The 24,843-nt window shown below is 40.1% G+C and overlaps 1 protein-coding gene across 2 annotated transcripts in view; it reads left to right on the top strand.

The window, feature by feature from the left end:
• Window positions 1-23,462, top strand: part of ramp1 (receptor activity modifying protein 1) — a gene marked incomplete at both ends in the record, with an annotated part of 58,735 nt that extends 35,273 nt beyond the window's left edge. Inside the window, 2 exons of one of the 2 annotated variants that reach the window (XM_084544499.1) lie at window positions 2,038-2,173; window positions 23,207-23,462. In XM_084544499.1, coding sequence (XP_084400625.1) covers window positions 2,038-2,173; window positions 23,207-23,462 — 392 coding nt within the window. Of the gene's footprint in view, window positions 1-1,689; window positions 2,174-23,206 lie in introns of those variants that run through there. The other variant, XM_084544498.1, reaches the window with a different exon arrangement.
• Window positions 23,463-24,843: the final 1,381 nt, after the last annotated feature.

A 24,843-nucleotide genomic window follows, 5' to 3' on the forward strand; every position in this document is an offset into this window, starting at 1 on the left:
TACGAATGAAAAGTACGTTCTCATAGAGAGATGGTATTTAAATGGACAATCTGACACAGATCACATTTTTGAATTTACAACAGCTTCCTTACCTGCTGATGAAATCTCTCAACTCAACAGGGACCCCCCCCCCCAAAAAAAAGGGCTCTTGGACAGTTCAGAAGCAGAGATCACCCCCGTCTAACAGGAAATTACAACAGTGTGTAGAAACGCATAACACAGCAGTGAAGAGTGAGTTTCCTTCATAAAAACATTTCTGAATTCTGAAAATCATGTTCAGCTATTGGACATGTTTAATGACTCCAACACATAAAGCGGTGCAAGTCTACTTCCAGTCTCTACTTCTACCATGAGGAGGGAGGAGAGGGCCGTGAAGCGCAACACATACAACATATCCACACTGAGTCATTTACAGTTAAAAGGTGGCATTATTTTTAGCTGCGGCTCCAAATCAATATATGATTGCAGGAGGAAATGGGAAAATGGTCCGTCAATCTAAGCCCTTCCTCCAGATATATCTGCGTCACTGTGAGTGTCTGGAACATAGAATTGATTTGATATATACGTGTTTAAGCAACAAGACAAAAATAAACTTTTCATCACAGGCTGTTTGGGATATTTCACTCTGACCTTTTATCGTGTTACAGGAAGAATGGGATAGGTAATGTGTATGTTCATGCGACCAACAGATAAATGTGCAGTTTCCACACAGACAGAAACCACAGATAGCGTGTGTTTTAGTTTGAAGACAGCCTAATGGAAACCTTTTGGTCATGATGCTGCTGCCCTCCCAGATCTTGCCCTGGCAGCAAGGCCTTTAACTAAATAACTGATAAGGTAACTGTTACATTGAAACTACACTGTTTAAGAACAGGCAACACTGCTTCTCATCTAGTTTGACATTTGGTTTATCCGTAAGAAGCATATCAAATATGGCCATTTTCCAATATGTGATCTGTGAATTTGTTGTCGCGGGTGAGCAATTTTCCATCAAACCAAACTTGTTTAAAGTCTGTGATACAGTGTTACTGTGTTCCACTATTATTTTGTTCTGTGCACAATATCTTGATCGTAGTACACCGACTGCCATCAACATTGTGTAATACATTTCGGCCTTCAGGCTTTGTGGCAAATCAACGTGCGTACAACCGAGCCATCATTAGCAGGGTTCAGCTAGCCCACTCATGTGGAATGGATTTCTTATGTGAATATAAAGAGTTGGACTCAGGGCACTGCAGACACTAGGGATATCTCAGTCTGGATTTAAACAGAGAAAGTGAAAATGTTGTAGAAAGTGATTTTGTTTCTCTCTCTCTTGTGTATAGGTGGCATCAGAGAAAATGGATTTGAAGAGTGGTAGCTATCCCTGGGTTAGCCACAGAAACCCTTAGAATATGAACACTGTTACAGTACAGTATATACAGAAGAATGAAAACATAAACACACATATTCTTTCTGGACTAAAAAGCATAAATTCAACACAGTCGATCTGATACAGCCAATGTTTTTACCACACACCAAACATTTGACTTCCACTTCTGGTTAGCTGTCAACCTAGCTGTTCTTCTCTTTATGTTAAGCTTATGGGCTACTTCTTCAAACGTCATGCTTTGCTCATACATATGAAAATAGTTTCTCTTCAACAGTTGGAAAGCAGCATATTCTCTGAAATGTCAGATTGTTACATTGGTTTTAATGCATTACACGCGTATGTCCAGCAAGAATTTTCTGGAAATGTTCCTGTTCAGTGTCAGGCCTGACACTGTGTCAGCAGATGGTTTTCCGTGTCATGTTCAACAGATGGGGAGATGGCTCAATTTGCAGTGATCCATAAGAAGATGGTCAACATTTATGGTCACATTTATTCCAAAGTGCTTTCCTTTGCTGTGACCCTGCCATGGCCACGAGCCACTGCTTTATATTTTTTTTACACAGAAAAAGTTTTTAGACTTGCTCTGAGTTATGCATTATGCTGTGATCTGACTATGCATCCTCTCCTTTCTCTTTCCTTTTCTTTGCTCCTTCCTCTATCGGCAGCTTCACAGTATGTGTCGGCGCTGAGGTGCGGACCCGACTACGAATACGCAATCGAGGAGTTCTGCCTTGCAAAATTCAGACTGGACATGCAAGAGCTGGATCAGAGACTCTGGTGTAGCTGGGAGGACACAGTCGAGTGAGTGGGATAAACACACACACGCGTAAAGACAAAAAGAGATACAGATTAAAACAGATTTGCATTCACAAAAATACAAACAACACATAATGAGCCTCAGATATGAAATTTGCATAAGGCGCTGAAAAGCACTTTCATCCTCTCTGTTAGTTTTATTGCCGTAAGATCATTAAACTGGAATCCTAAAAGCTTATTGTTCAAAGACCTCCACACACAACAAATATTGTTTTTATTTATTACCCCATTTTTCTGTTTGACTCTGTCAAGGCAGCAATAAGAGGTCTTTGTAATTGTCCAAGTTTTGAGTCCCCTTCCAACTGCTGATTAGATGCTGACTGAGAGACAACAGAGAAAGCGAGTGAGTGGAGAAAATGGAGGCGGGGGGATATAAAGGTTATATACACAGTCAGTCAGAACAAAAGCTGTAAGCCTTAGGCATAAACAGAGATCTTTTGTACATGTAGAAATATTATCTTTGCACTCACTGTTAAAGAAGTCCAGTTTTCCAAAATTACTCTTACAATTACATTCATTTACTGGAATCAGTTACAGTTAAATAACCATGTAGATATGAACCCCAATTTGACTGGAACTTTAAAAGCCTTTGTATTTTTTTTTTTTTTTTTTTGCATTTCATTTCATTGAATATATTTTTTCCTTTGTATTTGGCCACTGAAAGCTTGACCTGAATGTCCTAGTTTTACGAGCAGAATCGTCTTTGCTCTTACGAAAAGTGCCAGCTGTCGCTTTTGGACCTCTTTTGTAGCTTTGGCACTGAGCCAACTTTGAGCTGCAAGGTTAATTTAGGTGAAGGAGCAGTGTTTCTCACACAAGGCCTTCAACTAGTATGTTACTGTTTAAAACTAACAAAACTAAAAATGAACAATCTCTTATAATCTAAAGTGGGTACAAACATACTGAACAGACTTTGCCTATTGTGATTTTATAAATAATGAATTATAGGAGTACCACACAGCTCAGTTTTAGAGCCTCTGTTCATTGTGTATGTCCTTCATTTCCACTACATATGAAGTTGGATCCTCTTACATAAAGCCTATAATAGTGCCACTGCCCCACCATGTTTCTACAGTAGCCCAAACAGAGGGTCTTTGACTCGCCTTTTACATTTTTAGCAGCCACCATAGGTTCTCCTAAAAAGGGAGAGGGAGGAGGTTTTCAGTTTGTTGCAATCTGTATCCGCACTGCCACCTGATAATACTCAATGTTGTTTTTATACTTTCCTTATTTCAGAATGCTAATAGAAAGCTGAAGTCCCGCCCCTCTACTTCCGGGTCATTGGACCTATCTTTCGAAAAAAATATGAACGGCAGTCTATGGAGAGATCATAATTATTTTTTGGTCCCGTTCGAATTGTGGCATGAATTTCACATATGATGTGTGTGAATTTAAAAGATAATTTTTCACGTCAAGAGATAAATTATTTGACGTAAATAAGCTGAACAACATTAGGTTTTGTATGAGATCGCTTAGTGAACTACATCTCTCGTCTCAAACAATGTACGTAACTAGAGAACTATGGCTGTCTCCTTGTTGAGCTTTACCGTCTTCTTCCAGGACGAAGGCAGAAGCATCAAACGAGGTGAAAATCATTATAAATCGGGTCATGTCGAGAGCTGTAGTTACACGAAGGGAGTTTTGGTCGGTTCTGTACGCGCCAGCATGCGGGACTTGTAGTTCGTTTAATTACGTATTTTCCATAGCGTTTTACTTAACTATCTTGCGACAAACTGTGACATTCTTGACATGTAAAATCATTTTTTATTCTGAAAAACAACATATGTATAATCCAAGGCACAAGTCGATCGGGACCAGAAAATAATTTATCTTTTGCCATAGACTGCCGTTCATATTTTTTCGAAAGATAGGTCCCATGGCCCGGAAGTATAAAGGCAGGGACTTCGGCTCTCTATACAGAGTAATTGCTGAGATCTGACATCTTGGAAATTTTTTTTTTAATTATTTTGTAAGATCTCTGCCATTATGTTGAAATCAATATAACAGCATTTGTTACGAATTACAAATAATTGTATTTTAATTTTCAGATACATGTACAAGACACATGACATTTGAAGTAGATTTTATGCTCTTCAGTTTTATTTGTGATTTAAGAGTCACTGCACTTCATAGTGTTGACCAGTAGTTAAACTGATGTGAAGTGTTTCCTCTTATTGGTATTTTATGTTTCTTAGCACAGAAATTAAAAGTTACTTCCGCAGGTGTTGCTTTAATCACAGACTTTGGTTTCTGGTTTCTGGACAGCAATTATATCTGCAAACTGTGTAACATAGAGGCATGATTATCTGACTGATGCCAAAGTGGCGCAAAGGTTAGCATTGTTACCTCACAGCAAAAAGTACCGCGTGGCTTCCTCCGGGTGCTTTGGCTTCCTCCCACAGTCCAAAGAAATGCATGTTATGTTGTTATGTACTGGTGGTTCTAAGTTAGATGTAGATGGAGTGTATATATGTGTTTTTCCCCTGCACCTCGCCCAGTGCTACCTTGGATAGGCTCCAGCACCCCATGACCCTCTTCGGGATGAATACTTGTAGATAATGGATGGATGGATTATCTGTTTATTTCCAGAGGCTTTCCTCAAACTGCCTCAAAGGAAACAGAAAAAACAAGACAACAGCAGAAAAGAGACTAGCAAATGAAGAATTGAAATGTCAAAACTGCTTCAGCAGAGTGAAAAAGGTCAAGTATCAGGACAGTTGCTCTCCCTTCGAGGGTGTGCCGTATTTTGGCCTAGACGCCTCCGGAGATTTCTAATTCAGTTCAAATGACATTTGGTGTGTGTGTGTGTGTGTGTGTGGTGTGTGTGTGTGTACGTACACAGCACCATCCTACCTCTTAGTGTCTCTTAGCTGTCAAAGGGAGGGCAGCTTCCTCAACTCTCCTGTCTCTCCTCTGTCCTCAGCTGTCACTTCTCACTATCAGCCTGAGTTTAGAACACTTAACATTGTCTCTTACAGTCGCTTCAGTATGCATTATTAAATACTTGTCGGTATTTTCCTCAGAATATACCTACTTCTATTATACTTCCTTCCACAAGCTTTCACACAGAAAAAAGTGCCAAACTGGCTTTTTGCCTTATTTCTACATTAAAGCATGAATTGAATTCATGAACTGAATTAAATACATTTCATATCTCGGATTTTCTTTTCTTTTCTTTCACTCACTTTTGTTCTACTTTTTCATTCCCTGGTCCACAATCCTTTCTGCTGCATATTTCAGTGGTATTTAATTATACTTTTAGTCATCTCCTTGTGCCCCATGCTGTTACATGGTGCTGCTATGACATCCCCTAGTGTCTCATTGATGCTAATGCTAAGATATTGCATGCTCCCTTTCAGTTAAGTGACATCTCTATTGCTTTTTTTCTCCCCTAGTCCCTTGGGCAGTTATTGTTATTACGTGTCACGGCACTATTTGTACTCCTGTCAACAGGTTGCAGTGTACCCATCAAATCCCAGGATGGAATGAGAAAATGGCGAGGAGATGATTTGTACAGGTCACCATTACTTATCAATTCAGGGCTGTGTCAGGCTGTAAACTGGAGAAGATTTAAAGCCGATGAGGGAATCAGGAACACTCTAAATGACCCAATGAATGAATGAATCGGTCTAGCATACAGGTAACACTGCTAAGTGCAGAGATATCTGTTATTAGGTATTATTAGTTATCTGTAAGCCATGACAGTGCAGCATTAAGTCGGCAGGAAGCAGAAAAACCAGAAAATGTTTTACCAGCCTTCACAAGAATGGACTAGATATTTGAAGTATGTGAAACCTGTCAGTGATGTGACCTTTTCTTTACAGCAGAAATGATTGAAGTGTTCGGATAAAGCTTCTGTCCTTCAGCTGATTACACGCCGTTTATAACCTTCTACGTCCGTTCCATTACCTGCGTCCTCGTACTTGACATCTTGAAAAGTCTTACAAATTTTATCTGCGAACTTAAGTATCATGCAAATGCTGAATGAATGTTTAATGTCATGGGTTTTTTTTTCTCTCTACCACCCATCTGTCTTTGGTTAGTTGGCTAATCGTGCCACATCATTACGTTAATGTGCTCAGCGTGGTGGTAGCTCAGCGAAGCTCCAAACACACAACTTCTCTTTTTCCTCCAACTGTGCAAGCACTCATTTGGGAACAATTAACAGACTTTTGTAAACTAGCTCGAGTTGTCTAATCCCTCACAGTGAACATCAGAGTGTGTGTTCATTTTTGTCCGTGTTGCATTAACGTTCACGTGGTACTGCAGTTTGAATGCTGATTGATTTGCAAAGTCTACTCTGGATTTGCACACACACACTTGCGCTGACAAAATGAATTGTACGGGCAAGAGTTAAGAGTCTGCTCATGTCTTTTTTTATCCAAGGTAATGTATGGAAGCCAGAGGAAAACTGTATTCACACATGTGAGACATGAAAGGAAGCATGATTTGCAATTTGCATGATTTGATTTGCTGAAAGGATGCATGAACGTAACTGATGATGTGATTAGTAAACATGTTGATTAGCTTGGAATATGCTGATGGTCTTGATGTTCATGCTCATCGCCAGTTATGCCAGTTTTCGTTGTCATTCCTGCTGTAACAAGCCTTTATTTCAAAGTAAGTTCTTTTAATTGAGACTTCATAAAATGAGCGCAGTTTAAACATGAAATGGCTTACCGCAGCAGCACAACTGCTACGCAGGAGCATCTTGAGAAAATATCCTGGGGCTTTTCAACCTCAAAACAGCAGCGTAAACATTTGGACTAAGTTTTGTCTGATTGTTGGTTGGTGGGCAGTGTGTGGGAGTTTGTTGTTTTTCAGACAAGAACTCAACAAAGGCTCTCTAGAGGAGATGCTAATGGCTAGTGTAGCAGCGCTTTTGGAAGCAGTTTGTTTTTGTGTACATTGACCTATAATTCTAAATGATGTTGATTTCTATTAATGTTGCAGTCTAAGTGGGTGTAAGCAACTTTTTTTTGCAGATAAATAATACAGCTGCGTTCCCAGTTACATTTGGCATGATTAGTGGTTTGAAAGTGTTTCTTCATTTATATATTTTCCTGTTAAAATATGTCGTTTGTGAAATTAATGGTTGAAATATTAATGGTGGAAGCTATGTTTATCGCAGTATTTAGTGGTAAGTTAACCAATCACATTATGAGTACTGAAAGTAGAATTACATATAACCCTTGTTAGCTCTCATGTGAAGTAGTAAAATCTGAAAAGTGCTCCTTAAAGGTGTGGAAAAATACAATCTGTATTTCACTCCACCTTTGGGGAGATCACAGCGCGGCTTACCATAACAAACAACTGCACATGCAATATGCACCACTGACATTCACGAGGTCAAATGTCAGCATACGCGCAATGCATGCTAATTGATGTTTAAATGTTAACTGCAGGATGTTTAGCTCAGTGAGTCAATATAGCATGCACTGTCACGCGCCCACTTACTCACAGCAACACTGCATAGGGAGGTGACACTGCAGCAGAAACGGCAGTCACCACACCATGACTGAAAAGGTTTTAGAAAACCTGTGAAGCCACTTAGGCAACAAAAGCCACAAAAGTGAACACTGGAAAAAAGAAAAGCAGGCAACCTTCGTTCCTAATGGAGAAAAGAATGAACTGTAACAAGCAGAAACTCAGATTAGGAAAAGCATTAATACATTTTTAATGTTCTCACAACTGTTCCTTCTCAAGTGGCTGGGACGCGGTCAGTCCGTTGACACAGTGATCTTTTATTGAGACTAATGACATTGTTCGGATCCGTTCCACTGTGAAAAACTTGGGGTTCACTAATAAACCTGCTGCTTTGAGAATTTTGTAAATTAATCATTTCGGTCTACTAGCACTCAGGTATGTACAGGACACTTAGCAGATGGAAAATATGACAAGTCAAATACAGATGGGAGACAGATGGAAGGACGTAGACGCCCAGCTGGAGACAGAAATGATAACATGTCACCATCTCAGCTCAATCTGAACATTTTCCAACATGTTGCTGGCTCTCATTTGAAATTTTAAGCTCCCAGGGTCTGCATTTTAAACAGCTGCCTGACATTTTGTTGTGTTGCTCATGTAAACATAAGGGCGCATACAATGTGATAAATGTTTCATTATGAATACAAATGTACTATTTGGCAATCCGGCCCCAGTTCTTCACTGTCATGTTCATGCTAATACCACATGATCAATGTCCCACAGCACAAACCATTTATATCAGATTAGTCAAAATGAGCCATTACGCAAAACAAACTGAGGTGGGATAAGGAAGCAGCTATAAATCTACACGGACTGTTTGCCCTGATGCCCGACAACAGCCCTGACACAAATGTCCAACAGTATGGGCAACCTCTTCTTTGCAGTCTTTGCCATAAATCTTTATTTCCTTCCCTTTATTTCAGCCGTCCATCTCTCACTTTAATTTTTTATTTTTTTTTGCTTTTGACATTCAGCGGTGAAAGCGCCTACTAAAGATTTCATAGCTCTTGGTGCCCTGAAGCCCACATGAGGTCACAGACTCCTTAATAATACACATGACACTGAGGTTACTGCCTACGCGGGGACGATTTGCAGGTATTCAGTCTGCACCTGGAAAGATGATGGACTGTAATCGAGAGAGAATAGAACCATGGTGTGGATATGTCACAATAAAGGAGCCATTAGTGCTATATGGGCTATCATAAGTAGAATTTATTGATGTGCTTAGAGTAATTGAATGATGTTAAATTGATGTTAAAGTAAAGATAGATGTCATTTACAGTACTTATATCTATGAACGAAGTGCTCTCCTCTACAGCCATCCCAACACAAAAGACTGACTGCCAAACAAAGACTGTATTTTAATCCAATGACCGCGGTGGTGATTATAAAATAGAATAATTTAAGCGCATCCGTTAATCCTCATAAGCAGAACATCAAATGAATGTAAACACCGAGCCGAACGGATTAGCTGTTCCTTTTTTACAGTCCAGAAATCACATCAGAGTACGGTGGAGCAACTATTTTGGAGGTGAACTGTAAATGCTCCCTTATCCTAAAAGCCTCTGAATGGACAGGCGGGTAAACATGTCTGATTGACAGCTAAAGCAGGAGGGGTTAATGAGACACAACCCAAGGACAGAAAGCATTTATTTGTTTACTTGCTAAATCATATACTTTTGTTCATTTTGTGTAATTTATTTTATCTGTACAGAGACAGGACCATGTTGGTAATCCTGCAGCCTGTGGCTTAGAAATGAAATATTCATTATTTCTTAATCTGCCATCAGCGGGTTGTTCTATGTCGGCTGGACCAACTTTGTGCACGCTAACATGTGGAAGACAGTCTTTGATATCAGCCTTGTTTTTTGCTCTTTTAATCCATCTGCAATAATGATATAATTTCTGTGCGCTGTCATGTCCTCCAGCTAACATTAGCGAATGCCTCTCTAGCCCTAGGCTGTGTTAAGTGAAGTGTGACGAAGGTAATGTTTGACTTTTAGGGAGCCCAGAGCACTCTTGTACTTCACTGCTAACAACGCAGACCACAATTATCTATCTTTAACTTCAGTGCTGTTGCTGTATGTCTTCAACCTAAACAGACGCTTGCTATCATGGTAATGCTTGCTTTAAGCTTTAAAGCCCTTTGACATCAGTATCAGTGTTTAAGCGTATTTGTATGATAGGTCTTGCACATTGTTGTCAGCAACTGACACAAAAATGTCAGAAAGTTGTTTTGTGGGTATTTGTACTGGTATTTTAAAGCTTGCCATTTCCGGGAAATGGTATTTATGGCTCATGGTGCAATTGGGGGCGTATACTAATGTGTCCAATGAAAAGCTTTCTCAGATTTGTTGTGCCTCTCCCTGCCTGCTTTGGCTAAGTTATCAGCCATATATGAGTGGTGCCTGCTCAAAGCCATTGGAGTCAACCAATCTGAGCAGACTGAGCTTTTCTGGAGAGGTGTGTCCCTCCCTCTTTATTAAACAGGAAGTGACTATACAGAATCAAATACCTCTCCCATATCTGGTTCATGGGAAATTAAAACTTATCATAGCGCATTAAAACAAAACCATGTGGGAACTTATAAAAGAAATACACATTTGGCCCCACGTAAACAATAAAATTTACCACTCATAATATTCAGGACTTTTGCTGTTGGAAGCTTATATTAGCACGTATTGGATAGATATTGCAGTGTATTATTTTTTTTGTAAGATTTTTCTTCTTTTTTTGGGATGTTTTGTTTTGTTTTCTTCATTAAAACACTGTGTCCCTCAAACTACATGCAAGGAGAAAGAAAAAGCCACAAGAGCGAAAATTCCTTTTTATATTCTGAAAATAGTGAAGAAAATCACTTTTGTGCAATAAGATATAACTAGCAACACTTGCAAGGCTGTAACTGTGCATTAAAAAACATAAAGTGAAACATTTTTAATTAAGAACGCTGTCTATGGGCCACTACTAGAAAGAAACCATGATGCTCATAGTAAATGTATTAAAGTCCCGCTAACTTAACTATCTCAGGAAAACAAATCCTTTAAATGATTAAGCTGAGACATTTTGAGATGTAAGAAGTTAAATGTTAAAAAGCGGAGCAACATTAATATGAAATTAATAATAATAAAAAAAACTGCCCATATTTTCCCAAAACTTCAACATCAACAACTTGAGGTAATCTGCAGCTTATCAATATGTATGGGGCCTATTAAACACTGTTTTGTTTTAGTCTATCCATCTGCCCACCTCAGCAGCTCAGGAGCCTCTAGGCTGTATCTGTTCAACCATCCGCTCTGCCTGTTGGCTTAGTATGCTAATTGTGGCACATTATTATATTACTATGCTCAGCGTGGCACCTCAGCACTTATACAGCTTCTCCAGCATTAAGCATAGTTCACAAACACTCAAGCTTTCTTTAATGTTTTCGTTTGCTGTGAAAACACAACAGTCAGTGTCAAAATCTACACGGAGAGAACATTTAAAGGAGTTCCAAAATAGCCATTGTAGGTGCTTCAGTGTTAATCCCTGTAGGTACATGCCTCTGAAAGTCTTTATTACAAGACATTTTTACAGTATGACACAATGTCATATGCTTGTTTAGTATACTGTGTAAAACGGTAAAATATTTGTACACACTGACTCATTCAAGATTTTCTTTAAAACTCTACTGTGTAGAACAATAGCAAAGACAGAAATGTCAGAAACTATTAAATTAGATTTATGGAGTTACGTGGTATGTTGAAAAAAGTGTAACGAAGGAAAAATCATGCTTTAAATCTGTGATTCTTTAGAATCTTGATGACAGTGGTGTTCTCTAAACAGTTTCGAAACAGTTCTTTTGGCTGCTTTTCCTTCAGTCTCCAGTCCAACTCAGTCCAGACCATCTCATTTGGGTTTAGTTCAAGTGACTGTGGAGGTCTCTTGGTCAAAAAGCCCATATGGTCTGATTTTCCTGTGTGAAAACAAATGATGGTTTCACCAAGCTCGTACAGATGGAACAGTGTGTTGTTGTTGTGGTAGCCGTATTGCTTAATTCATGCCTTGAACTGTAACTAAATTTCCAATACTGTCATATCCAAAACACCCCCAATGCTCATTCATCTTCATGTTTTACATTGGGAAACATTCATGAGTTGATCTCCTTTCTTTCCTTCTCTCTCTTCTTCTAACAAAGATGCAGAAACGTCTCCTTGTCAGAAGAAATTACAGATCTTGTTTCACAGTCAAAGCAGTTCAAATTCTTATTACTCTCTTTCTCTTTCTCTCCCTGTAGTGGCTTCTTTGCACGAAGGCCTGAATCACAGTCCAAACAGTTAATGATGACATGTATCTGCTGCTCGGATTCTCGGAAACATTGATGTGAACTCTGATCTGAGGATCTTACTTGTCAATGTCGGATGTGGGAACTCTAACAAACTTCTCCTCTGATTCTTGGTCCTGTTTCCCTGATTTGGGACTCGTGGGAGGCTGCTTCATCACAGCGAGTAGTCTGACTAAAGTTTGCGTCTTAAAGTAATGATAGACTGTCATTTCTCTGGAAAAAGTTGTTTCCAATAGTCTGTAAAACTGTTATCAAAGCAAGCAATGAAGAATCTAGCTTGTGGAACATTTTTTTGGTTGTAGGCTTGTTTGTTTTCTATACTTTGGTATTTCATATTTTTTCAGCTTTGTTCTTCAGTGTACAAAATAATAATAATAAAAAAATACAAGAGTGTTTCCAACTTGCAGCGGAATGAAGAATACAGAAAACAGTAGAATAGCTTGCTCAGTGAATCCAAATACCGTTTGGGTTGAATGTTTTTCATTAACACAAATGTTCTCCCTTTGCCCTTGTTTCAGTTTTGTTTAAAAATACCTCAGTTTCTTGGTTTTACAAGAGCTCTTGTGCCTGTGCGATTGTTAGAGGGTAGTTTTGGCGGTCAGTCATGCATGCCTGTCATGCCTGTATGTAATAATTTAAAAACCCTTTTGTGGGTGAGCTAACATCAGGTTACATGGAAACTCAGGCCAGATAAATCCTGTGAGCTCAGCAGTGTGGAAAGCTCGCTGAAATTCCCTCTCTGTGGATCTTTGTGTGATTTAACGGCTGATTACTTGGTGATTAGAAGTGGATCGGCGTATGTTTTTACAACTCTAACGGCTGGATAACATCCAGAATTGCCTAGACTGCTGCGCTGCTGCAGCCGTTATGCAATGCATCTTAAATAGCATTAGGACAAGACTTTGAATACTTGCCTCAGTTTGAGGGGTTTTTCATTTGTAAGTTTGTAGCTGCTCAGAAAACTTCAATTATAATGTGTCTGGATTTAAATCACTTACTATATATACATTCATTATTTCTTTTTCCCCTTTTCTTTTCTCTGATGTCTTCATAATCTTCCTCTCTTACTCTAAGCTAATATACTGGCATTTGTGCACAGCACAGTCTTTGAGAATCCTTCAAATTTAATTTCGATCTTCATATATATACTGGATCCCTGAGAGGAACAAACAACAAACGGTGTTGCTCTGCTTTAATTGAGCCATCTCCTTGTACGGTGCCTTCACATCAATACTGCAAACATTCACTTTGACGACAACTCGCTGGTCCCACTGGGTTTCAGCCGAAGTGGGAAAAGACTTCAGGATGAGTCTGAGCAGGAATATTTTTCTGCATTTATTATGCTGCACTGTTGGCTCTCATCTTTCTCTGCGCCGTTGTATTAGCATTAGCCAATCGTGTGTCTTTCAGCCACAAACAGCAATATACAAACACAAATTCTTTGCAGTGTAAATATATCTACATACATTTCCTATGAAAATGTACCAAGTTTGTCATATACGTTATAATAAGGACTACAAGGATTTCAGCTATGAATTTTTGTTACATTCATTGTAGTCACCTGTTTTTATTACTTTTGTGAGTTTAGCTTCACTGAAACAACCATCACATTGCAATGGCATGTTTGGGACGTTTTACCACTCATAATGTACTATAATGTACACATTTATGTAACAATATTCCACTAAAAAGATTCAACAACAACACAATTTCAATGGGAGAACCATACACAGCTCAATTAAATAGACTCTTGTTTCTTGATTTTGACGTTTACTGCGTAGAAAGACGTAGGGATTCTTGTCTAAGCAGCCTGTTATGAACCATAGTTACTAACCTTCGTTGTGCCTATGGTCACAGTAGTTACGACAGGCGTGGAGAGGTGAGGTGACGTAGTTAAAGAGCTACGACGTCCTCATAGGGAGGTGGTGGGGGTAGATGGATGGACTGACAAACCAGAGGCAAAAACTATCTGCACAGTTTTACATGCCTACATATTGTATCGTTTACATATTCAGCAGCTAGGGACAAGCAACTTGTGTGGTCTTTCAAGCTGGAAGTATTGTCAGTAAGAGTTTAAATGTTGAGAAGTTAAACGTGTAAAAAAAATTGATGTTTTAAACTAATTTCCTTTGTTTTAAAAGTCAATCATTTTTTTTTCCCAAACAAAATTATTTTTTTTAGACATTATTGTTACTCATAGCAACACAATATTTTTACACATGAATAATTAACTATTTCTTGTTTATTATAAATGGGGGACTTTTAAACACGATTAATTGCTTAGGGTCGATTTTCTAAATATTTCTAAAAGCTCCAACTTTCTCTTAATTTCCAGATTTAAATGGAAATATTTTGTGGTTCTGCCTGGTATACTCACATTATCTTTCAGACAAATGTTTTAGCCAGAGCAAAGATGGACTGTTTTGCAGTGTTAAACTGGAAATCACCCACTGACTTCATATGCACGCATGCATCACTGTTTCCGACAAGTTTCATATTTGCGGCTTGGCATTTGTCAAGTTTCCGTCTGTTTTGAACAGCGGCAACAGCAGGTCAGCATTTGTAAATGCTTGACTTAATAGAGTGAAATTGCCCTGCTGTAGCATCTGCGTTAGTTTATGAGTGCAAGTCTCGCAGTGATATGTCAGTGTGGAGAGAACAAACATTTACACGCCCATACAAACATCTCAACTCTTCTGCTCGCACACAGACGCATAAACAGTCACATAGGCAAATTTATACATGCACAGCACACTCAAACACAAATGCAATCACTCACACAGACAAGCGCACACTCCAGAAACAAACACCGAGGCCCATACTCCATCTGTTCACGATACTGACTGATCTGAAACTGATACAGTGGGTGAGAAAAAAGAATCACGTGACTGACTGCGTGTGTGAATGTGTATATGCATCCTTGCGTATGTATGCTTGTATTTGACGTGCCAAAACCAACACCAACACAATTTCAGCAAAAACAAACAAACCCACAGACCCACAATAAAAGAACCACGTTTCAAACTAAATGCACTGTTTTAGTACTTTTTCCTCTCATGTGGGAAGGAAAATAGCCTGGCTCTGGCTTGTGTGAATTTTTTTAAACCATTTACAATCATCTCGAATGGAGCTACAGTGTGCCTGCAAAATAGCTTTGAGGCTGGTAACTTGTTTCAGTGGAGCTTTGCACATGTTGGGCCAGCAGTCATTAAAATAAAACTCCACAAAAACAATATAAATGCGATTTAATACAAGTTTTACTGATGACAAAAAAGGGCTTGATGCCCAAGAGGTGAAGCCAGTCTGTACATTAAGCCTGAATTTGTAAGATGGACATGGCTCCTGCAGAAATGTATTAAACTGATATCACTGGGTCATGTGAGATGGAACAAATTGGTACCTAAGTTATTGTTGCTTAATATCAATCAATACCAGAAACACAAACAACTGTGCTGCGGCTGTGAAGAAGAAAAACCTTAATATAAAATAATGATTAGGGCATTAGGGCATCAGTCCCATACCAGAGTCACACCAAGCCGAAGGTCTGCAGTTTTCCAGTGTACGGCCATTGATCAGCATCTAGTTTTTCTGGCGTGTCCCATACTGTTGGCTCTAGTCATGCCCCTGTCCCCAGCTTTTCAGAACATGTTCAATTGGCGGCAGAACGAGTTTGTAGCTCTTACTAGCTTCCTAGCTAATAGACGCTCTTCCAGGTTCCCAGGAGAGTTATTTCCTTTCAAGTAGGCCCAGAACATACAGTTTAGACCAGCGGGCTGTTGGCCATAGTCTGTGGTGTGTTTAAGTGCAAATTTTTTGCCCAGATGCACGTGATGTGAGTCAGCCTTAGTTGTAGATATTTGATCTCAGTTTAGTGTTTAGTAAAGTGGTAAATAAACTCTTGGCATTTTAGTAGAATCAGTATAGAGCAAGCATTATTTCATTTGTCTGACACATTGGTGACTGTTTAGTAAAGATTTATTTTTTTTGTCAAGAGATGAATATAATGAGCATTTCATTCGAAATCAGTGATGTTTCATTCAAACACCAACTGGAATACATGGTTTTCATCACATTCTAGTAGAACCGGTGTAAAATGAGTGTTGTTTCATTAGTTTGACACACTGGTGACTGTTTCATCATGAGAAGCACATTATGAGCTTCAGCGATGATGGTCATGAAAGAATGTCCCAGAACGTTGCAGATCTTTGCAAGCATTCGCCAAAATAGCAAAGCCTTGTTGCACAACCCAAACCTGCCATTTCCAGCATGTAGGTTTCTAGCACAGAGGTCCTCCTTGGTGGAATTTTGAAAAGAATGCCACATAAAGTCCGCACCCAGTGGCAAGTTTTATCCCAATTGTGTACGTCCGGTGAGTCACGCTGGAAAGAAAATGACACACATGCAGAGGGAAAGGGATGCAGGCGGTTAGCAGCATAACGAAGTAGAGAGGAAAATGGAGCATGTTGTCTGATGTGCTCGGTGGTGACAGTTTGCCCCGTTTTTTTGGATTTCTTTGATTCCACAGAGAGGAATCTCTCCTTTACTCTCTGAGGTGATCTCTGCAAGCAGCCACTGCAGAGACCTTCTTTCTGGGTGACAGCCCCAAATACTTTCAAGAGTTTTCCGCAGTTTATATAATAAAAAATATAATATTAGTTCATTATATGACGGAGGAGAATAATAGTGACACCAGGTCAGGTGTAGAAAATGAGAACTGGAAAATCAGTACAGATATGAATCTGGGTGTGAAATTATAATAATCTTTAATCTCCCTTAGCCTCTATTTTCAGCTGCAGTTCTTTAATGCCTCCTGACCCAGTTATTCCCCAAGGGCTCTCTCTTGTCTTATCTCGTTTCCCTTGGTCCTAATGAATAAAAGTGTAATGGCTGTATCACTGCTGATCAGAAGTGTTCACAGAATTGCCACAGAATGCTGCTTTTGTTAGATCTCCAAGAAACACAATGGGAGTTTCAGTGTCTTTGCTGGCTATCCCTGTGCTGTAATAGATGATAGACAGTGACTGAACACGGACAATTAAAAACTTTGTGCTGACCCGAAATCTGGATTTCATGTTTGTTTTTGCATCCTGTTTAGAAGTTGCTCACTCCACTGATCAAGGATGGCACGGATCTTTTTTTTTTGGCTCTGACAAGATGCTGAAACTCAATTTCCCTCGGGGGAGAAGGATGGAACCTGACATAGATATCATGGGAGAAAAGGGGGAAGCTGGGCCTTATCTGGATTATATTTGGCGAGGTCAGAGCTTGGCATGTTGTTCATAATATTATTTCTAGTTAGTTTTCACATGACAGGGAATGTATTTTTGTCTTCAAATGCTATTGGTAGATAATTATTATTATTATATCACAGAACTCACTATGCAATGTTTTAATACTGAGACTGAATTCCACAGTGAATAAGTATGTTGCTGCTGCTCTTCTGTCCACTACATAAATCCCGTCCAAACAGTTTGATTGACCAGATAGATCTTTGCCAGAGCATAATCAGTACCCAACGGAGCGACTCCAGATAAACCTTGAATAAATACTGTAGGTCAGAACTTGGATGTTAATTTATCCATTGAAGTTGTGACCTTAGCAGTCACTGTGACATTGTCCTAGAGACATTGTCCTTGTGCTTCCAAAACAGTTGTGACTCATCAGAGAATGGACATGGGCCCTCTGAGGCTGTCCTGTGGTGCCTGGGAACAGAATGTTGTAACATTATGACCACTGACAGGAGAAGATATAACATTGACCATCTTGTGACAATACAATGTTCTGCTGGGAAACGTTTGGACCTGGCATTCATGTGGATGTTACTTAGACATGTAGCACCCACCTAGACCAGACCAAGCACCCCCACCCCATAGCAATGACACTCCTTGATGGCAGCAGCCATCCCCAGCTGATCAAGTATCTGTGGGATGATCCACAGACGCCCCTCCCCTCAACCCATAGGACCCAAGGGCCCCCACTAACAACATTCTATTGCACCACCACAGGACACCCTCAGAAGGCCCATGTCCATTCTCTGAGTCATAACTGTAATGGAGGCACAAGAGAGACCTACACAATATCCGGAAGGTGGTCATAATGTTATGCCTGATCGGTGTAATATGACTCAGAGGTCTTGAGGAGGGCTGTGCTAATGCAAAACAACACGGACTACTTTTTTTCCCCTGCTTTTTCAGACAGAAAATATCCAACAGGGAATAGACGTGTCACACTGCATGTGAAAGGTCTTTGTAGAAAGCATCACTGCTTCACTTTATTTCGAGGTTGTGTGGGGCTGAGAGGAGGCTTGGTCAATAATGGAGCAAATGTACAAGAACGTCTGCATCTGTCAATGAATTTCCAGATGACAACATGACTTCCATGGTAGAGGTAATGATGTTTGCTGTTCTAGTTGCTGTGGATAACTCAGCAGTATGCCGCATATAATATTCCATCTGTATGTCACGCTTCATTATATTTTTGTTTGTGCCCCATCCATCAGTTTTCATACCTGTCCACTTTACCTGCCTGGCTCTGTGAGTGTCAGTCAGCAGAATAAAGGAACAGCCATGAGTCAGTTCTTGTGTCACTGGAACTTTTTTCCCCAGCTTTAGTTTTATTTATTCATTATCCAGGTCTTATTTATTCACACCGTGCTCTTCAGTCAACAGATCAAATCACTTAAAAACCTTGTGTTTCATCCTTCTGAATCACTGGGCTCTTGCCCTTTAAATGTGGGATGTTTTTTTTAACACAGCAAGCTGCAAATTCTACATGATGACAAACCTTTTATATGCTTGCATGTGCCATACAGTAAGTGCAAGCCGTGAAACTATTTCACTTTCAATCTTTTATGAGAAAATCATCTCGTACAACCTCTCTGGGACTTCAACTTGATCTAATAATTCACAGGACACTTGACATGAGAGCTGACACAAAGTCACACACAGCCGTGACCATGCTTAAGTTTGATCTCAAGCTAAACAACTCCCCAACACCTGATTAAACTGGAATATATTCAACCACATTGAGATTCATTAGTGTTCCTCTTAAACTGATGTGATGTCCGTACCTGGCCGTACTTGAATCACTTTTTCCTGTTACGACACCCAAGATCCAGCAAAGTTATGTGACTATTATGCTGAGACACTGGCATCTATCTGGCCTGCTTCATGCCGTTGCCTGCTGTTAGCATTGCTGAGAAAACAGAGACCTATACTGGAACGCAATGAAGCACTAGCATTAGCCCAGGTGTAGCACATGGTAACATATATATATATTTTTTTTTAAAACAGCTCCTTTGAAGGATTCTGTTTGTGGCAGGCTATGGTGCATGTGGTCAAAAGATCGCAAAGAACTTTAGCTTCTTTATAAACTGAATGAGCTGCTTTCACTTCCAAATTTAGTTTCTTATTCTGCCCTTTTACTATGGCGTAGGCATATTTACATCTTATGTTATTATTTGGTCCGTGAACAAAACCAAATATGACCAATTTTCTTTTGGATCCACCTCTCCACTTTTGATGTGGAGAATGCTTTAACCTTTAAACAGACAGAAGAGCAGAATATGATTACCATGGAATTTAAAGGGGATTTTAAATAGGAGCCCGAGCCTGAAACTCCGCCGCTGTTTATAATAGCAAGTACTGCACGAAGCTGTCCGAAATCTTGTCTAAATAAGACAGTCCATCTCCGTAAACCTTTTCCCCTCTAAGCCCGGGGGTCTAAATTTAAATGGCAAAATGCATTTGAAGAAGCAGACCGGTTGCGGGTGTTTGGCTTCCTGCTGTAAACTTAATACTTTGTTAAGCCCAGTGCTGTAATCAAAAGGCACCGGTGTCAAAGATGTTGCTAAAACAGGAGTCAAGGGCTGTCTCTGCCCTCCGCACTGAACATGAAGTGTATCTAAACGGCTGTACCTCCATAAAGGGTCACTTGAATCGACATTGTTACCACTCCTCGATTGCTTTTTTAATGATTTCCAATAGGAGGCCATTGGTCTCCATCAGTGTGCCGGATGAAACCTGATTCATTCCAACTTTGGAGAAACAGCAGACAAACGAAAATCATCAACAGGCCCAGTGTTCATGGCTTATAGCTATCACTTCATATCTGAAAGCATAATTCTCCAACCTGCATATGATACCAGTTACATTCAGTCATTGTAGCTAATTCACCAGTAATAGAACGATTGTAGTCACTGACAATTTTAGGCATCTGTGCTCTAATTTATTCCTATAACAGTAACTTTATGAACTCTATTTATCCACCAAACCTCCCTACAATGAATATTTTGAATCACCAATCATTCTTTTTTATTCATTATCAATCTCTCTTGTAACAAGCACCAGCTGTATCTTGTACTTTTGTTTGCATCATGTTTAAATGCTACATTTATGCATACATTTAGGATCTCCACCTCCTGGCCGGCCTTAGTGCTTGCTCTGAGGGTATTCAGGCTTGTGTATTGTTATTGACGCTGTATAAATTCAATTCAATTCAATTAAGAAGGGTAATGTTACTGCTCATGGCAGTCAAAGCTAAGGTGGAGATCACCTCTGGAGAGGGGGAAATGCTAAGAAGAAAAGGAATAAAATGGATGGAGGGAGGGAAAAAATAAAAAAGTAGAGCTACAATCTTAATACATTAGACAAGCTGGTTTCCCTGTCTTATCACCACTGGCCAGTTCTGCCTTTCCTCTCATATTAATTGGAAAACACATTACAGGTAATCAATGCATGCCACAAAAAAACACATGCCTTCTGCCTCCTATCACTTGCCTTATTGTGTAGGGCTGAATATTACAGGTTACAGCTGCTGTATACAGTGTAATAGTTCGTATAGCAGCTAAGTGGCCTTCACAGTCTGATTCACTCAATAGTGAAATAGAAATGATATAAAGAAATACATTAAGCTGTTCAGTAAATTCAGTAAATTCAGTAAAACACGAACACACACAAGAAGGTCCACAGAGCTGGGTTTCATTTAATCCTAACCTCAGCTACATGAGGTAAACTGGTGACCAGCCGCATCTCTTAGCGTACGCTGGACTCTGCTGTGCCTTCTTTGAGTCGGTGACTCATAAACATTGCCTAAAACCTCAGTGCTCATTAGACTGGCAGCGGGATCATTTTTTTTTTACTTTTTTTTTTTTTTTTTCTTTTTTCTTTTTTATCTGCCAGGACTGATTTGTAAAACTTCAAGGAAACGGCAGAGGAAAGAGGGACACACCCAGACGGAGTGAAGATGCCACCTGAAGCAGCACACAGTGCTCCGTAGCGCTGGTGGCATGCCAAGTAGCCCTGAGCTGTTTACAGCTAGAAAAACCCTCCACAAAGAAAGACCGTATGGTTCATCCTCAAACTGTGTTAGATATTAAACATACGAAACCTGAGCTGTACAGATTAGAGAGCGCCAGCAGAAAAGATTTAGACACAACCAAAACAATGCAATGAATGCAGTGAGAATGACCCAGCCGGCTCAGCAGTTCTCCCCGGGTTTATGGAGCATGTTAGCGTCTTTTTTTTTTTTCTTTCATCTTTCACGGTCTGCAGGTTTATTCTTTCAGTCTTTCAGTGTGAGGTCTCATTAACCAAATTTCCAGCAGCAGCAGACAGCTGTTTGCAGCAAAATCATTAGATAAGTTTTCTGCGCACTACGCAGCAAGTCACAGTAAGCAGCCTGCTGATGAACCCAGTGGAAGCAATGTAGCTCCTAAACATATTTTCTTCAGGATCTGGCCTGAAACATTGCATCAGATGTGGTTTTATTAGGCGTTAATGCGTGGTTCACAGTGGTGTCTGCCAGTTTGTTTTGGAGTTTTGCTTGCCTCTAGTGGCCATAGATTTTCAGTGCCACTTTAAGAGAGATTTGCAGAGCTCATTTAAATACATATTTCTATTTGGTCGATTACCATCTACGCACAGTTTTTGAAGCGATCGCTACAGGATGAAAGATAATAAGAAAAATAAGTCAGCCTATTAGTCAATTCGCAAGCAACTCATGGTGCTACTGTCAAGTGCATTTGCGAACTTGATACCAATAAAATCTGCCAGCGTCACTTGTCATTCAGCCAGTAAAACTAACAGCTAGATGGCTGGAAACCAGGGTCCTACTTTTGTCTATCCGTCTGAAGCCCAGATTTAAATGGAACACATGAGCTTGTGATTAATACATGGCAAGTTATGTACACAAAATACTTGGCGTTCAAGTTGTAACATCGGCTGGAAGTTGTAAAAATACTGCTGACAGGTCACTGTTGGCATCTAGAAGCCATAAGGCTAACAGGTTGGCAAGCTAACAAGCAGGTGAGGTAATATGAGAAAAAAAAAAACGTAATAAAACATGAAGCTATTGGTAATATCAGCATTTTCCTCAGACATACTAAGTTGCCATATGTCCACCGATGGCCTTTGTCAAGCTGAAATCACGTCACAACTCCTGAAATCTAAGCTGTGACAAAATTTCCATTATCTATTATCTAAATACTACAAAAGAGGATGTTCCTATGGATTCGTCACACACACATGGAAATGACAACTCCATTTAAATGCATTCTGATTTCGGGTGGTCAATCTGGTACTGCTGTTATGGTTGTCAGCTGTATTTGTGGCATGTAACAATGTGTGACAACAGTTACTGAGGACTTATGTGCGGTTTATACATCCGTGTAAATTCGACGCTGTAGCGACAGCCCAGACCCAACGCAGAGCCTATGTAGACCCTAATGCTGTAGCCTGACGTGAACCTCCCCACAAATGTACCAACGAGTAAGAGCTGTGATTGGTCCGCTTGGTAGTAGCGTGTTTCTGTTTTAGTATTTCCGGCTGCTTCTCCATCTCTGCAATATTCCAATCGATTGTTTTGGATTAATAAAGATGGACCACATCGAGAAAAGGTTAACTGAGGAGGTTCGGAGAGACAAACATTTGTATGACTTGACTTTGGCGAAATTTTGGCGAAGATTTCAGTCGCCATTGTTGACAGTGAAGCAGGAAGTAGAAACAAAAATTAACCCGACTGGCAAAAAAGACACAGTGGTTTTTTTGACAGAGCGAGCCAGACTGACGAGAGCACAAATATAAATGGCTCGCACTGGCGTAGACTTACGTAGACTTGCGTAGGTTACGCCGTCTATGTCCCGCAGAGGCATAAACCGTGCTTAAGACTGTATTTTTATTTACTATATGACACTTTTCTTTTGTGTCACTCAGACTCTACAGCGAGCTGACAAACTGCACATGCCTGCTGGCGCAGAAGATGGACTGCTTCTGGCCCAACCGGCTTGTGGACGAGTTTTTCATCCGAGTCCACAGGCACTACTTCCACGACTGCTCGCTGACTGGAAGGCTCCTCAAGGACCCTCCGAACCGCATCCTGGGTCCCTTCATCGCCGTGCCCATCCTGGTCACCCTCCTCATGACAGCGCTGGTGGTGTGGAGGAGCAAGCGCAGCGAGGGGATTGTGTAGTAAAACGTAAAAAGACTCGAGACTTTTTGTCCCTAAGGCTACATCATTCTCCCCCTCAGCGAACCAAAGGATATCTTTTTCTGTGTGTTAATATTTGGGGAAAGAGTTTCAATAAGAACATAATCAGTACATGATGGACTAGGATGAGGAGATGAATGGGACTTAAAAACCAGACCCTTCTGCAGTGATACTTCAGTGCTTCTATTCATACATGGACTGAAAGCATCTCTTTGGTTTACAGAGCACAGAAATTATGAAACGCTTACATGAACCTGATCTGTACCAGAAAAGTGACTGGTTAAAAATACACTGTAAATATAAAAATATACTTCATTGGGAGAAACGGCTCGCAAAGAAATGTTGGTGTGATGATAATGTTATCATACGTACAATAATTAATCCGCCGTTTTTGGAGAATGGAAAAATAATGTTACCCTCTACAGCAGACAGCTTGACAGGACTGCACTGCAGTGTTTAAAGGACAAAGACAGGACAGATACTCAGACCTCTGTTAGGTAACCCAGGGATATGAATTTTATGTGTGCATACATACAGTTAACTGTAAATATACAAAGTATGTACAACACTGTAATGTCTTTGTGACACACTCAAGACAACCAATCATGGTATGCTAAATTAATTTTTGAAAGATCTGTTTTATAATTGACTTATACATCACGCAGTCATGCACACATCAAGCTACGGAATACTACAACATCTTGACCTGTATGTCAGACTTGTACCTCCCTCTCTCTCCTGAATGGGAAATGAAAATGTACATTCATCCAGCTGTAAAAATATGCAGGACATGACGTGCAGGGCTGAAGATTGGCAGGCAGTTCAGTGCAGGCGAGGGACAGCACAACAAAACAAAGGACGGTCGCTTTGCATGGTTTGAGGCCCCAATTTGGTGAAGCTGTGCGTGATCTTGTGTTCTGCACATTCCCTCCTGTATCACAGAGGAAATTCAAGTACTGAGGAAAATTCACAGTGGAAAAAAAATCACAGTTCAGACAGAGAGAACATAAAGCAATCGGTTAAGTTAACCAACGCGCATCCCTGCCAAAAGTTGCCATAGCCCTAATGCGCAGTTTGTGTATCATGAACTGTAGGTTTCAATTGATTTATGGTGTCCCAGTGTGGTAGAGTGCGCCACGTGAACCACTTCCTCACTGACATTTTTGAATGCACTTTTTCCTCCATAGATTCATTGACCTGTTACCCGCCTGTCAGCAGAACACGCTTTAAAACACACCCACACTAGCCCTACACCGTCTTACTTTGTACCTTGTGCCAAAAGCTGTTAGAAAACAGAGGGGCGATGTTTGAAATGAAACGTCGAATTTTCTGTTGGAATGACTTCTAATGATTGATATTTTAA

This window comes from Chelon labrosus, assembly GCF_963514085.1.
Source record: "Chelon labrosus genome assembly, chromosome: 5".
In the NCBI taxonomy this organism is placed as follows: Eukaryota; Metazoa; Chordata; class Actinopteri; order Mugiliformes; family Mugilidae; genus Chelon; species Chelon labrosus.